Source organism: Miniopterus schreibersii (assembly GCF_964146895.1).
Source record: "Miniopterus schreibersii genome assembly, chromosome: 13".
Taxonomy (NCBI): domain Eukaryota; kingdom Metazoa; phylum Chordata; class Mammalia; order Chiroptera; family Miniopteridae; genus Miniopterus; species Miniopterus schreibersii.
The window spans coordinates 53,974,824-53,990,973 of record NC_138113.1 but is presented as its reverse complement, the minus strand read 5'-3'; the positions used below and the strand labels follow the sequence as shown (position 1 = coordinate 53,990,973).

General features: G+C 48.9%; 1 protein-coding gene across 3 annotated transcripts in view; it reads right to left on the bottom strand.

Moving 5' to 3' along the window:
• The window catches only part of CNNM4 (cyclin and CBS domain divalent metal cation transport mediator 4), a 36,031-nt gene extending 33,416 nt beyond the window's left edge, over positions 1-2,615 (bottom strand). For all 3 annotated transcript variants that reach the window (XM_081156697.1, XM_081156698.1, XM_081156696.1), the window contains exon 1: positions 1,144-2,615. In XM_081156697.1, coding sequence (XP_081012823.1) covers positions 1,144-2,545 — 1,402 coding nt within the window. In that variant the 5' untranslated portion in view covers positions 2,546-2,615. The remainder of the gene's footprint in view (positions 1-1,143) is intronic.
• Positions 2,616-16,150: the final 13,535 nt, after the last annotated feature.

The following is a 16,150-nucleotide window of genomic DNA, read 5'->3' as shown; positions in this document are numbered from 1 at the left end:
ATGGGAAACAAGCAAAGTCCTGGGTTTGGGATGAGCTCCTCCCCTCCTCCATTCCTTCACAAAGAGCTTCCCTTTCTGCCCCCTCATTCTCTGTGGCCTAGGAGGGTTTTGCTCCATAATTGGCTTGTTTACTGCCACTCTGAGGGCTTGGAGTGGCAGAGGTGGGAGGAAAGTTTGCTGGAAGAAGGAAGGGGGTGTATGCCTTGAGTTTTGAGGCTGGTGAGTAAACCCTCCAAGTGCCTCTCTGAGGATCTGAGAACAGGTCAAGAATCCATGTGAGAAAAACACATAAAGGATGCAAGGCCAGCTGAAGATTCCAACACACCACAGGAGGAAAGCTTATATTTGATGCCTGGGAAAGGCAGACCGATAACCAAAACTTAACCTGCTTGCTTCTGCTGAAGAGTGAAGAGCAGTACTTGGCAATGTTCTGAGCTCCCAATCAGCTTCTGTGGGCTAGGAGCTCCAGTGATGCCACTCCCCTGCTCACAAACCTTCCATAGCTCCGGGCTCCTAGCAAACTTACTATCCTGACGTTCAGGCTCTTCCCCAGGCGCCTAATGCCTCAGCCTCTCCCCCCTGCTGACCATTCATCAGCAGAGCCTATATCCCCCATGAACAGGACCACCTGCTGGGCCATAAATGGTACATCCATTTCCCCCGCTTGGATTCTCTGCTCCTGAGGGTTCTCTCTACCTCAAGTACCAAGTCTCTCCACCATTTAAAGCTCTCCTCAAACACTCCCTCCCCCGTGTAGGTTTTCCCAGTCCCCCAGCCCCTTCCCACTCCACCCCAATCAGACTTGCGTGCTCCCAATCTAATCTCTGTGCCCTGGTACTGGCCTCCTTAAGGCAACTGCCTGCATCTGTCCTGCTTCGAGAGCTCCCTGAGGTCTTGCTCCATCCGCCAAGTGGGCAAGTGTCTTACTCAGCTTTGATTCAGCAGAAGCAAAACACAGGACCTGGCAGACAGCAGATGCTTAAGAACTGTTTTTGCTGCCCCAAATACCCTTCATCTCAGAGGCCTAGAAAGTGATATGGGCAAAGGGGCAGAGTCCCACAAAAGGAACACTAGGTTCAGCAGATGCAGAACAGGCCAGAGAAGTCTGACCAAAGTTAGCCGGGAGAGCAGCTCAGGCCTTACCTTTCTTGAACTCCTCCAACATGGCATCCAGCTTGGTGTCATGGAAGACAAAGTGCACAGGGTGGTTGTAGAAGCGGGTGATGGTCTTGAGGGGGGTGCAGTCATCAGGGTCCACGAAGGCCAGGTCTTTTACATAGAGAATATCTACAATATTGGACTGTTCATCTTCAAATACAGGGATGCGAGTATAGCCACTCTCCATAATCTCGGACATCGTGTTGAAGTCCAGGATGGCATCGTTGCGGATCATGAAGCAGTCTTGGAGCTGGGTCATGATGTCCTCCACGGTTTTGGTCCGTAGTTCCAGAGCCCCCTGGATCATATTTAGTTCCTCTTTCACGAGGTCATTATAGGGCTCTGTCACCTTCAACATCTCCATCAGCTTCTCCCGATTGTAAACGGTGCGAATCTCCTGGCCCAGAAAAAAGTCCAGGAGCTTGCTGATGGGGAAGCTAAGGGGGAAGGTGAGTAGCATGAAGAATTTGGTAAGAATGATCGTGTTGGCACCCACAGCCAGTCCGTGTCGGGAGCACAGGGCCTGAGGTAAGATCTCCCCAAAGATGACAATGCCAATGGTGGAGGAGGCCACAGCCATGAGTCCCGACCCGATGAGGTTGTCCAGAAGGATAGTGAGGGAGGTGTTGACCAGCACGTTTCCCAGAAGTAGCGAGCAGAGCAGGTAGTTGCCTTTGCGACGGATGGGCAAGATCTTGCGAGCATAGCACCTCTCCTTCTCGGTGCCACAATTCTGGACGATGCGCAGTTCCATGGGGTTCAGGGCCATTAGCCCCAGATTGAGGCCAGAGAAGATGCCTGATAGCACAAACAGCACCAAAATGATAACTATGTGCAGCCAGAAGGGCAGAAACCTCCCCGCCTCCTCCACCATGAAGAGCAGCGAGTCCTTCTCCGTCCACCTCTCCCAGGGCCCGTCCACGTCGGCCCTGGTGCACAGCGCGTACAGCTTCATGTTCTCGCTCCTCCGGAGGAACTTGGTGTACACCACCAGCATCCCGGACGTGTTCCCGCGGCTCACGTTGACCAGCTGCTGAACCACCAGGTCCTTGGTGAGCTCAGGGCAGTGGGTGGAGTTGCGGAGGGCCTCGGCGTTGTCCACCTCCGTGAAGGAGATCAGGTTGCTGGAGATGGAGCCCAGCCCGTGGCCGTACAGCCTCAGGTTCACCGTGCTACCTTCGGACACAAAGATGATGCCATCCGGGTTCATCCCACACGATTTGTTGCAGCCGGCCAGCCGCATGCCAAGGATCGTGCTCCGCTGGGGGTCTTCCTGGCCCCGGACCCCCCGCGCCCACAGAAGCACCGGCAGCACCAGAGCCACCAGGAGGAGGCGCCCTCGGGCCGGCCCGCCGCCCGGGCGCCCTCCCCCTCCCGCCGGCGCCATGTTGCTCCGGCTCGGCCGCCGCCGCTCCCCGCGCCCCGCCGCGCGGCCCGCTCGCGCCGCCGCTCCTGCCGCTTCGCCGCCGCCGAGCCAACTGCCCGGGCCGCCGGCCTGACGTCAAGCCAGCGCCCCTCCCGCCCCGCCCCGCCAGCTCCGTCCCGCCCCCGCCGGCTCCGCCCCCAGGCCCACGCCTCTCATTTGCATGGGAGGCCCCGCCCCTAAGGCTTGCGGCCGCCGGCCCTGCTGAGGAAATCCTATGCTTAAGGTGGAGCGGAGCCCCAGCACCGGAGAGGCCCGCGGACACTGTCCCGCTCTACGCCCCGCCCTTTACGCCCTTCTGACGTCCCTCGGGCCCCGCCCCCCTACGTTCTACCCGCGCGGGCCCGGGGCGCCTGGGCTCCGACTTGCTCTGCGCGGGTTCATACTCTGCGGCCTGGCTGGCTTGGTGCCTGCTCCGTCCGCCTCCCCTGCCCCTTCCCCAGACGTCTGCAGCTCTTGGCGGGGATCTTCTCTGCAGGAACCTCGGAAGCAGCACTGCCCTGTGCTCTGCCGAGAATAAAAGCCAAGGGGAACCTGAGAGAAGCCGTCAAGTCTATGGCCTTGCAGCCTACCGCTTGGAAACTGTTCTGGCCTCTGCACCCCTGGGGATTTGCTGGCCTTGCCCTAAGGCCAGCAGCAGTAGCTTCCCCCAGCCACAGCCCGAGGCTTCCTTCGGCCAGTGGCTGACCAAGATGGAGGGGAAGTCGGAAAAAAAGGCTATAAAATACACCCGCAGATGAAGGGCCAGCGTCTGGCCTGGGCTTATTTCATGTTATTTCCATTTATAACACAAGTATTGGAGCACCTACTATGTGCCAGACACTCGTTCTAGGCTCCAACAACTTAGCAGGAATAAGCCAAAGTCCCTGCCCGCTGGAGTTTACAGTTAAGAGTAGAAAACAGGCAATAAACAAGTAATCACATATGTAACATTCTTACCTAAGAGGTGATGTCATTATTTCCATGTTACACATGAAGGACTTGAGTCTAGGCACAAATCGTCATCTGAACAGCAGGCTTGTGTAACTGGTAAGGCAAGCTGATGTATCTCGGCCCCAGTTTCTAATCCGTGAAATGGGGGTAAAATGGTAATGCAGAGCCACTACACTAAGCCTTGGGAACACCTGGCCTAGGCACCGAACGCCACAGGACATCTCTGTGAAGGTTCTTTGGCTGTGTAGTTGTTGTTGCCTGCCCTTCCGGGGCCAAATCCCTAACCTTAAATTGGGGTAGTGACTGGCCAACTGGGGCAGCTACATGTGGAAACGAGCTGAGAGGCGGGCACCAGGCCTAGCCCTAGCCCTAAATAACTGCTTCCTGGACAGCCCTGCTTTGGTGTCAGTCGACAACTATGAGTGAGCGCCAAGCACTCAAGGAGTGTGGGAAAGAGAGAGGCTTCTGCCCTATTAGGAAGGAGACAAACAAACATCCTTATAATAATTGCAGAGGTGCAAAGGTGCAATGAAGGGAGGATCAGGTGCCAGTTTGACCACTAGGTCTCAGGCAAGTTTTTCCCCAGCCCTGGAGACACAAAATCCACTTACCTCTGTGTCTGCACAAACCCTTGTGTTTATTTTTGTTTTGGTATATTATTTATGCCAATAAAAGTAACAATCAATACCAGCCTGAAAGAGTCTAAACAATCATACAGGGCTATGGGAGGAGGTGAGGCGGCAGAGGCCTGATTCAATGAATCACTGTTATCAGGGGCAGAGGGTCTGCATATTAGTCCATCCTGAAGCAGTTTCTTGCACCTAGATGCCTCACTTTTTATTCCACAGTGAGTGCCAGGTTTTCAGGGAACAGGATCCTTGGGGTGGGCACTGGCCAAGACAGAACAAAAGCAGAAGGCAGGACCTTTGACCCACTGTTCCTTCCATCTCCCCCAACCAGGAGGAGCCACCTGCATGGGCCTGCCTCAGAGCAAGCCCAGCTCTCAAGGAGGCTTCCGCCCACCCTACCTCATCTCTTTCCAGCTGGCTTTAGGACTAGTTCTCTCCCCTGGGCACTTTCCCATTCTATTATCGACCAATTGGCTATTTTTATTTTGCCCTTTTCAGACTGTCTGTACTCAGAAGCTCTGTATATATGCAGAGTCCAGTGACAGAAGCCAAGAAAGGGAAGGAATTTATAAGCTTTTGAGATACTTTAGTGGTGAGGGTCTGGTAGGAAAAATCAGTCTTTGCTAAAGTTCACTTAAATAAACCCATGCACAATTATATTCATATCTGTGATTAGTGAGTAGGGCAGAACCAATGAAGTAAAGAAATGACATTTCTCTTTGCCCTCCCAGTGCCTTCAGTCCAGCAGAGGACACAAGACTCTCTTGGTAAAAGATAAATGCAGTGCGAAGTGGTAAGTGTCGAAGGAGGTATTGGGGGCCCAAACTGGAGTTCAGATGCATTTACTGACACAGGCTTGTTTCCTGGTTAAGTCATTTGCCCTTTCCACACATGCGGAGTTGAAAAACCTCCCCACAGAATGGTGTGGACAATATGGAGATGGAGGCCTATTGATAGGAAGAGTCAGGAAGCCTGGAAGCATGTGTGGCTCCTGTGAACCAGGCTGTGGAAGTGGCAGAACATAACCAGCAAGTGAGAAACCTCTCTCCTCTGGGGGCAGACCTGTTTCTCTGTCTCCAGGTGGAAGCCCTTACTCACCTGAGTTGCCTCCATTTGCAAGTAAGAAGTTTGGGGGTCTTTCTCAGAGGGGTTCTGATACCTGACCCCTGAGCGTCTCCAAGCACTCCATTCATGAGATTCTTGGATCTGACAGATTCTCTCCACGTTTAGGCCCCGTGGCAGCAGGTCTACACCTTCATGGTTGAGCCCACTCCTCTTTGGCCTTGTGCAGACAGCCTTGAAGGTCCATCACCCCTTCTTCTGTACCTGGTGTTGTGCTGATACTGAGATTCTGATGGTGAACGGGTCCTGACTTGGTACCTGGGATCGCCGGCCCCACTCCCCAGGATGGGGCCCTTCCAGCCTGATTCTTCTCCCCCTTCAACCTCTGAGTTTCCAAGATGGAAAGCTGCTAGCTGGCAGAAAAGCTGCCTGTCTGCTGTCGGAGCTCAGAGCCTGGGCAGAGTCCCTTGGGAGACACTGTGGGCCCTAGGGTCCCAGAGCCTGGATGAGAGCAATGGGACACCCTCTCAGAATGAGGCACAGGCCACTGTCACACTACATGCAGTGATCTGTTCACCAGCTGTCCGTAATCTATAGTGAATCTGAGCATTTGCTGGACACATGCCAACTAGTAAATTGTCTCAGGAGGGAAAGGACAGTCATCCCTCCATAGAGCGAGCCTGGGGTCAGTTGGGGTAGTACCAACTCTGGTCATCCCAGAAAGTAGGGGCATGAGGACCCAGTGCCACAATTTCTACCTGAAGCAGACACTCACTGAACCAGGGGAGGGGGTGAAAACATTCCGTCAACGGGTCCAGGCCCATAAAAGGGTGCCAGAGCAGCAAGGGGAGGAAGCATTTGTATTAACTGGGCACGCTTCAAGACTTCTGTGGCCATAGGACAAGTTGTTCTTTGGGACAGGACCATGGGAGGCAGGATGCCCCACCGTGGGGGTTCAGGCACAGCTCCTGGTTGGCTTGGCCACCAATTGCCTGTGTGACCTGGGACTCTGGGGACATTCCTGAGTGCTGATGAGATGATGCCTGGCCCCGGTTCAAGAGCTCAATAAGCACGATCAGTAGCCATGACAATGACGGAAATGATGCGGCTGAGATTTTTAAGAGGACACTCAAATTCCCTCAGCTCCAGCGTGTCTATCCAACTCCAGCCCCAGTGTTGTCCTTTTTCTTCGTTTTGCTGCGGAGGGAGAAGCTCAGTGGAGGATATTGGAGAAAGAAGGGAGGCTGGGGGTTGGTAAAGCTGATGGAGGTGAGGCAGGAGGGCTTTCAGGGCAACAAGGGGCTCAGGCTGCCAAGGCTGGCAAGTGGGAGAGAGGGGAGCCTGACGGCTGTGAAAGGCAAGGCCTCCTGGTACCAAGGCTCCTGTGAGGAGTCCCGGGCAGCACCGGGTCTGAGAAGCTCCTCCACCCCCACCCCCGGAGGAGGACTCCTCTGCTCCCTTCCTCCCCTGGGGTGCTGCAGCGCCCTCTGTCCCCAAGACTGGCCACCCCAGTAAGCTTTTCCTTCTGCTGCCAAAACACAGAGACCCCTTTTTTTTTTCTTCAAGATAATAAACACGAAATACTTACAAAGGTTTGAGAACAAAGTTCTTGGAGTCAGTGTCTCTAGTTTCTGGCCTTTTTTTCTTAGTTGCCTAATGGAGAAATGCTACAGCAGAAATGTCACGGACTCTGTCCCTTGCCAGCTGTGAACTGGGGTAACCTGCTTCGTTCTCCTCTGAGGGCTTCGCATTCTTCCATTTTTAGGATGAGGATCCAGAGACCCTTCTAGCCCGGCGGGTCGTGGCTCAGTGGTTGAGCATCGACCTAGGATCCAGGCGATTGGGGTTTGATTCCCGGTCAGGGTATATGCCCGGGTTTCGGGCTCCATCCCCGGTCGGGGGCTTGCAGGAGGCAGCTGATCGGTGACTCTCTCATCACTGATGTTTCTGTCTCTCTCTCTCCCTCTCCTTTCCTCTCTCTGAAATCAATAAAGATATATTTAAAAAAAAAAAAAAGAGACCCTTCTAGCTGTATTGAAAGGGCTAAATGAGCCTGTGTCTGAGAGCTAATCCCTAAAAGTTGGTTTCTTTTCCTTTCTCCTGGGCCAGGACTTTCACATGACATTTCATTCATTTACTCATTCATGTATTTTTATATTTTATGGGGCTTGTAAAATTACTCAGTTATGCATGTTCATTACAACAAATTCACATAATGCAGAGTGTATAAAGTAGAAAGCAGAAGGTCTACCTCTTCATTTTTTTTTCTCTTCCCTGCTCTGGACTGGAGGCCACTTCCCACTAGGTTGAAAGTCCCCTGAGGCCAAACTTGTGTCTTAGTCATCTCTGTATTGGAGCTCGGCCTTCCATCTGCATTTGTGGCTTGAATTGGATTTCCCTTAAAAAGGGGGTAGGAATAATACTGTTGGGGGACAGGGGTGGGAAATGAGGAGGAACAATTTAATCAGTAGCTTTATATGTAAAATTACAACTGAGAAAACTCCTTCATGGGACTATATTTACATGTTGATATAATTTCTGCTCTATCTTATTTCTTAAAAAAAAATCTGATCTTGACCCAACTACATTGATTTCTTGACTGATCCACAAATTGAAAAATACTGGTCTCATTTGTGGCTCATGGCATCTACTGGAATTGCCTTTGGAGAAAGCCTGGAAGGATGGGTAGGCTAGAATGTTCTCCATGTAAATAGCACCACACCCGCAGTGACTGATAAAATCCACACAAGGTAATAAATTGCCCAGGTCAGAAATCAGGCATGTTTCTGATTCCTGAATCTCATTGTTTCCCAGACCTACCCAGAAAGGGAGACAGCTTTCGAGATCTTCTTCCCCAAGTGTTGAGATTCTTGCAGGTTTGCCCCAACATTTGCCAAGGCAGCAAATCCCTGGAGAGCCTCGAGCAACCAGCTCACCTTGCTAGGCCTCGGGGCCTTTATTTTATGTTTAACGTGAGGGCACTGGATCCGGTAATCAAGTTTATCCTGATTTAAATTCTTGGATGTATAATTCTTCCTGTGCAACCAAGGGAGGAAGGTAAAGGCAGATCAGCAAGCTCAGATGTGAGTGTCTGTTGTTCCGATCTGTCCTGCTTCCGCTTCCTACCCCCTTCTTCCTAGAACAGTTTCCTTCCTTCCCTCTGGGGGCCTCCACTCCATGGGTTCTAGAGGGAACAGGCAACTGACCAGACCTGGATAAAAGCACTCAGGCCACAAGTGACCAAGGGTGGGCAATCAAGAGTCTGGCCTGGGCTTTTATTCAGGGGATCAAGGGGAGGGTCCCTAAATGAAGATTATAGAAGCTTCATGCTCCCTGCTGCTCTGTCCCCTCTCCCTACTGACTGCAGTACTTCTGTTCCCCTTCTCTACAGCCCTGCAAGAGAGGATACTAAAGTATTGTCTCCTTCCACAGATGAGAAAAGGGGGATTTGGAAAGCTGAAGAAACCTTCTTGGGAACCACACAAAAGTAGATTTCGATACTGTTCAAACCTGCCTGGACTCCAGACCTTCTTAACCCCTGCGTTACACTGCACCTGGGAGGACTAGGGTTACAGGAATGGAATTGTAATCGGTTAACATGGCATCATTTTCTTTATTTTCCAATAAAAGTTTTTAACCAGTTTCTGTCACTTTCCCTTTCTCTTCCACAGAAGACTTGTGACCTGATCCTCCAGCTGTAGTGTGACTTTTTGTGTTAAAAGTCCAGTCAGGTCCGTGAAAAACTACCATCTCATTTCTGGTATACATCACCAATGCTCCCCCCTATCACCCAGGCTTGGGGTCCAGTATCTGCTCCAGGGATTTGAAGCAGGGAAGGGCTTTGGTCAACTTTTCAATCCTCCAATCACTGCAGCCAATTGAGGAGGTGGGGGCTTGGTGTTTGCCCACGTGCGTGTGTCTGGTGTCCAGTGAAGGGACTCGTGTTGGTTCTGCGACAATTCTGTCTTCCTTTTCAGGACTGAACTTTTCCGGTGTTGGCACCCGGCAGGGACAAGAGGGAAAGAAGGGTAATTTCTCTTTACTTAGTCTCCTGAAGTTTGAACACCCCTTGTTGTGGTTGTGGCTGCTTGACTGAGTATGGCTTGTGTCTAGTTATTGGTTTCTTGTAGTGAGAAGTTCAGCTCAGCCCCTGTTGGGATTCCTTACCCCCAGCTTCGTACTGGTGGGGTAACCTTTGCTTGTCAGGTAGCCTTTTTTGAATGAATCCACCCAGTGGTTGCAGTAGGGACCACTTGACTGCTGACCCCTCTCTCTGCCCCAGGTCCCTTTCCAGTTCTCTCCTCCTATTGCTCTAGGAATCATGGGCATACAGCATTTGGCTACCCAAGGAGAGGTCTGATCGTGGTATTACATGTCATTTTCCCTTTGTACAGGAGCCCCCAAATTTTCTTAGAGCTCTTCCTTCATGTGACTTTGGTGTGTTAGTTACTTTTAAAAAAAAAAAAAATCTTTATTCATTTCAGAGAGAGGAAGGGAGAAGGAGAGAGAGATAGAAACATCAATGATGAGAGAGTCATTTGACCGGCTGCCTCCTGCATGCCCCCCACGCGGGATGAAGCCCACGACTGGACATGTGCCCTGACTGGGGATCCAGCTGCGATCTCCTGGATCATAGGTCAGTGTTCAACCACTGAGCCACTCTGGCCAGGCCACTGCATAACAAATTACCCCCAGAATTTACTGGCTTAAAATAATAAACAATTATTATGCCATAGTTTCTGTGAGTCAGGAATTAGGAAGCAGTTTAGCTGGGTGGTTCTGGCTCAGAGTGTCATGAATTGCAGTCAAGTTGTTGGCTGGGGCTGCAGTCATCTGAAGGTTTGACTGGGGTTGGAAATTCCACTTCCAAACTCACTCATGTGGCTATTGGCAGGAGGCTTCAGTTCTTTGTCATGTGGACCTGTCCATAAGGCTACTCACAACATGGTAGCTGGTTTCCCCAGAGTAAGTGATCCCAGAGAGAAAGACCAAGATGAAAATCACATATCTTTTATGACCTAGCCTTACAGGTAGCAAGCATATTAACATGTCTTCCATATTCTATTGGTCATATGGACCCAAACTGATATACTGTGGGAGGAAAGCTGGGTCCCCAAAGAGGTTAAATAACTTTCCCAAGGTCATGCAACTAACAAGGTCAATAGAGCCAAGAATTGAAACTCAAACCTATCTACATCCAATGAATTCCAAGTTGTCATTTTCATTGAGAAATGTTGAAACCAAGAGACATTGCACAAGTCTTCATGATAGAAAATAGAACTCTCTATAGAGAACAGCCATGCATGGGTCTAGTTGTTTAAAGAAATACCGAATGGAATACAATTTAAAGAACTACAACCACATTTTTGCAGTTAGGCCCCTTACACATTAATCTTCAGTTTTTATCCATTAATGTTTAGTTTAACCTTGACCTCCTGGCTTGCCCCCGGAGCCAACAATCCCCAATCTGCCTTTTAAGTAGCCGTCATCAGTCTGGCTCAGGACTCTGGGTCAGGTAAATGTGAGAGCCCCAACGTGTCTTCCCTAGACCCCATGGCTTCCACTCATCCTAAAGAGCCTGTCATTCCTTGAGGTGATGGGCTCTGCCTGCTGCCAGAATGGTAATTTCCAACCCCATCCACCCTGTCCCTTGGCTTCTGCCATAGCCATAGGTCAGCTGTACCCCTGCACTTTCCCACTTGGAGAGCTCAGGGCCTGTTCACCTTCCACAGGCAGAAGGTCAATGAGGAACATTATACCCACCAAAACCTTTTCTTGGCTGTTTGATCTTCAAAGCAATAGCTTATCGTATTTCTTTTTTTAAAAATCCTCAGCTGAGATTTTGGTTTTTTGTTTGTTTGTTTTTAATCCTTACACAAGGATATTTTTTCCATTGATTTTCTTTTAGAGACAGTGGAAGGGAGGGAGGAATGGGTGGAGAGAGAGAGAGAGAGAGAGAAACAGAGCCCCAACTGGAGCCAGGGATCAAATCTGCAACCCAGGTATGTGCCCTTGACCAAGAATCAAACCCAAGACCACTTGGTGCTCAGGTTGATGTTCTAACCACTGAACACACAGTCCAGAGTAGGATATGTTTTTAAAAAATTGATTTGAGAGAGAGAGAGAGGGAGGGAGAGAGAGAGAGAGAGAGAGAAAGAAACAGCGATTGTTTGCCTCCCATATGTGTGCACCCCAACTGGGGATCGAACCCACAACCTAGGTTATGTGCCCTGACCGGGAATCGAACCTGCAGTATTTTGGCATATGGGACGACACTCCAACCTACTAAGCCACCCAGCCAGAGCTATCATATTTCTAATTCTAAACTCCAGTGATAGGATTTGCACATTACACATTTCCTACCCCAGATCCCTGAATGATATCCTCAAGTGAACCAGTGGTTTCTACTTCATTTATAAACCTACTCTGACACATGTACTTTTTTCCAAAGGGACCAAACCCACTTTCCCAAACATTTCAGAACACCAGCAAGCAAGCCTAAAAAAGCTGTACAAACAACAGTAATTTGGGTACTAACAGAACTCTCTAGAGCCCACAGTATGCCTGTGCATTCCTTATGCAATGTTTCCCGAGATGACTCGCAACAATCCAGTGTGGTAGGTGTCATCACTCCCAATTTACAGACGGAATTTGAGGTTCAGCAAGATTAGGTAAGGTGCCCAAGGTCATACAGTAGAGCCGGGTCTCAAAAGGGCAGATATTTTCATTCCAACTCAAATATGCCAGAATTCTCCTCCCTCCTGCCCATCCATTCTGCAATTCTTGGTGAACCTGTTGCCCCAACTCTGTGACAAGCAGGCATCTAGATGCCTAGAAACAGTTCCTAATTTGTGGGACTTCTGCCACTTCATCAGTCACCACAGATCTGCAATCTGGTCCTTAGGGCATTGATTTTTATCGATTCACTGAAGGGTAAACAGGTTGGGGAAGGTAAGTCACACTGGCTAAACAAGTAAGTAAGTGATAAACCCAAATGCTAATTTCTGAATTAATATACTAACACCAGCAATAAAATAGTATGCTAATACTAATTCCTTGATACACTGAGAAATTAAACTGCTAGGAGAGCTAGAATGCTCAGTGGGAAGTCCTTCCTAAGGCGTTAGGAGAGCAGACTTGATTTGAACAACCAACATGGGACACTTAGAAATACTTTGTCCCCTGGGCGGAATTGACATGCTCTGACATATTCCCTTCCCTTAACTGTTCTTCTAGATTGCAGACGCTTTTCTTTTCAGTTATATTGGATGGGTCACAATGAACTTTACTAGATTATAGTTAATTACAGTTTTCATTTCTCAGGGGAAGTTTAGAAAACACCACAAATGCATACCCAGCATATTTCCTAATCATCTCCAAGGGAGACTGTGAAAAGCTTTTCATTATGGCAACCCTCGAACACACACAGAGCTAGAGGGACTCCCCAGGTACCCGTAACCCAGCTTCAACATCGATCCACATCCTGCCACTGCCTTTTTTCATCTACCCTACACTGCCCCCAACACGCACACAACTTTCCCCTAGACTATTTTAAAGCAAATCTCTAAATCTTATCTCTCAACTCAGATGCTGTACCCTGTTTGAAATTCACTCTCTGAACTGAGTATACATGTGCCCACCACACCAAGACCTTGTGACGTTGAAATGAGATCCTGGATGTGAGAGTGCTGTGGCTGTGAGAATGGGCTGCACATCAAACTCTCTGGGGGGAGATTTTCAAAACCAAACCCCTGGGCCCTACCCCAGACCTATGAATCAGGTGTCTGGAAGTGGGAACCAAGTATCTGGGTGTGTCAAACCACTCCAGGCTGTTTAATTCTGACTTGTTGGGAGGTCAGAATTTGTAAATCACCACTGTAAAGTAGCTAGTCAGTGTCAGAGCTACTGTCCCCTTCTATATTCCAGGGTCTGCTCAGAACTCTGAAAGTGGGGCCCGATCAACTTAGACCTTAGGGCTGAAGACGGGCCCAACCACAAGGTCCAAACTGGATCCCTGAGGAGGGAGGAATGATCTACCTGGCTTTGGGAGGGCTACTGGTAGGCTCTGCTTTGGGTCCCAGGTTGGGGGTAAGGGTGGATTTAAAAGGAATGACTTGGTTTCAAAGTGAAGTGTGGGAGGCAGAGGAAAAGGTGGGGTCACAAGGCTGCCTTGGAGCCTCTGTCATCGAGGGTGGCGTGGGCATCAGCCTTCATATTGCTCCTAAGTGAAGGTACCTGTCTGGCTTTGAAGACAGGAAAGTAGAGGAAACACCCAGAACTGCTGGAATGCACAACTCACATTGTGTATAAATGTCCCACGTGCTGGAGGTGGGCAGCCCTAGATCATGGGCGATGATTCCAGGGAGAAAAAGAGGAATATTAAGCAGCTGAAAGAATGGTAGGCCAAGACCTGACCGGGCTTTCAGAAGGTACCTCTGGGTGTGAGTAGAGCAGTGTTGGAGGGGGCATGGCTCCTTTTTCTCTCCTTCACCTCCCCTCAACACCTTTTCAGTGCTGAGCTTTATCTGAACCCCATACTTCTGGAAAGCAGATACAATCAAGAAATCCCCCTACCCTTCTGTGCCCCCCACACCCCATTTTGAATTCTGAGAAATGGCTGATTTTAAAAGAATATTCCAAGATAAGACCCACTTCCACCTTTCCCCAGTGACTCAGATAAGACCCTCTCTATCCTTCCTCACACTCCCTTGTTGATCTGCCTCATAGCAGCCACCTTCTTTTCTTTGATACGTTCTTCATTAACGAGCACTCTCCCTATTGCAAGAGTCTGAATAAAATCATTGAATTTATTGTCCTGTGCATTTTGTCTTTCATACTCTTCCCCCTTTTCTTTATCATAATGAATTTTACAATGAGAGATCTGCTGAGGCAAGCTATCAAAAATCCAGCTGACAGCTTGTACAACAGTATGAATGCCCTAATGCCTCTGAAACATATACTTAAAAATGGTTAAAACGGGCCCTGGTCAGGTGGCTCAGTTGGTTGGAACATTGTCTCTCTCTCCCTTCCTCTCTCTCTAAAAAGCAGTGAAAATGTATCCTTGGGTGAGGATTGGGGGGAAAAATGTTAAAATGGTAAATTTTAAATAATGTATATTTTTACCACAATAAAAATTCCAGCTGACATAGAAATAAAATGGAAATAATTTTATTCAAAACAATTAGAACCCCTACTACATGCTGGGTGATTGGTTAGGGACAGGGGGAAGTGGGTGGGGCCTGGAATAGAAAATGAATAAGACCTGCTTCCTGCAGTCCAGGAGCTCCCAGCCTTGCCAGGGAGACAAACACATAATCTGCTAACTGAGCAACATAATTCAGGGTGACACACTGTAATAGACGTGTGTAGCCTGATTTGAGCCAGATTGTGAAAGGCCTTGAATGCTACACTAAGGAGTTTGGATTTTATTCTATGGTAATTGGGAGCCATGAATGGTTTTAAAGTGAGGGTGTGACAAGGAATAAAGTCATTGGAATTTCTAATGTCTTATCACCAAACATCTGCTCTGCGTGGAGTGTGTTAAAGATTAATGGCTGTGACAACTTTAATTTTAAAAAGTTGATCCCCTGTAAAACAGGCTTGTATTCATGTTTTTCTTATTAAGTATATTTATCCTTAGGAGAGAAAGAGTTAACTTTAGTTAAGTCTATTGGGAAGACAGAGAAACAGATCTGGCAAGTGATCTGTAAGAAACGTGCTTGGGACACATTGCTCTGAGTGGGGCACCTGCTCCTACCTGAGGGACTCAACGAAGACCTCCAGGAGGAGTGGGCTGGGGAAAAGGAGAGGGAAGGAGGGAAACTGGAGCATATCGATGGAGGGAGGGAGCTGTGGGCAATACGGCCAGAGGAGGGCCAGGGCCAGTGGCAGAGGGCTTTGTGTGCCAAGTTAAGGGGACTGAATCTCTTCCCTACAGGTGATGGTCACCCTAAAAGGATTCTGTTAATAATAATGATGATAATGATATAGTGCTTATTACGTGCCAGGCATTACTCTTAAGAGCTTTACCAATTTTGACTTATTTAACCTCGACACTGAGAAAATGGCATGGTAGATTGTTTAGATCCGTTGGGTGGCCATGTGGATGATGGTGGCCAGAAAAATACCAGGGACACATGTTGTGGTTCCAGAGAAACTGGAGGATGGGCAGGACGCGATGGTTTTGCAGAATAGGAATACAGTCATCAAGACTTGATTAATTATTGGTTGCATGATGGAATTGGTGAGAAAAGGAGAAACTGGGATGACTCACCTGTTTGGCTTTGGGGACAGCGTGTATTATTGCTCTACCCAGGTAAAGGGTTGGTTACCCTGTTCCATTTCTTAGAGGACTTGCTTAAGTCCTCCAGTACCTCCTGCTCCCTCCTGGGTTATTTAAAAGTTAGTTGCTCAATATCCAAATATTTGGGGATTTCCCCAAAATATTTCTGTTATTGATGTGTAGTCAAATTCTGTCATGCCAGAACATCCTTTATGTGCTTTCAATTCTTTTAAATTTGCAAAGGTTTTCGTGGGTTTTGCTGTTTTGACCCACACTATCTTGGCAAATGTTTCTTTTGCCCTTGAAGAGAACCTGTCTTCTGCTGTTGTTGGGTGGAGTGTCTATTAATGTCATGAGGTCAAGTTGTTTGGTAGTGCTGCTCAAGTCTTTTTATAAATTTGCTAATTTTCTTGACAATTTCCCAGCTACTTCAACTGTGTATTTGTCTTTCTCCTTTCAGTTCTCTATCCTCCTGATTGATCCGCACAGAGGAGAGGGCGCTATGGCAGAGAAGTCAGAACGTTTGCGTGGAACAGGAAGGAACGTTTTATCTCTTTAAACTGACTCTAGGTCACAGAAGAAACGTTTCGTCTCTTTAAATTTTCTTTAGCTTGCGGAGACAAAATGGAAATCACTACGTATCCCAGCAGGCCTAGCGGAGCT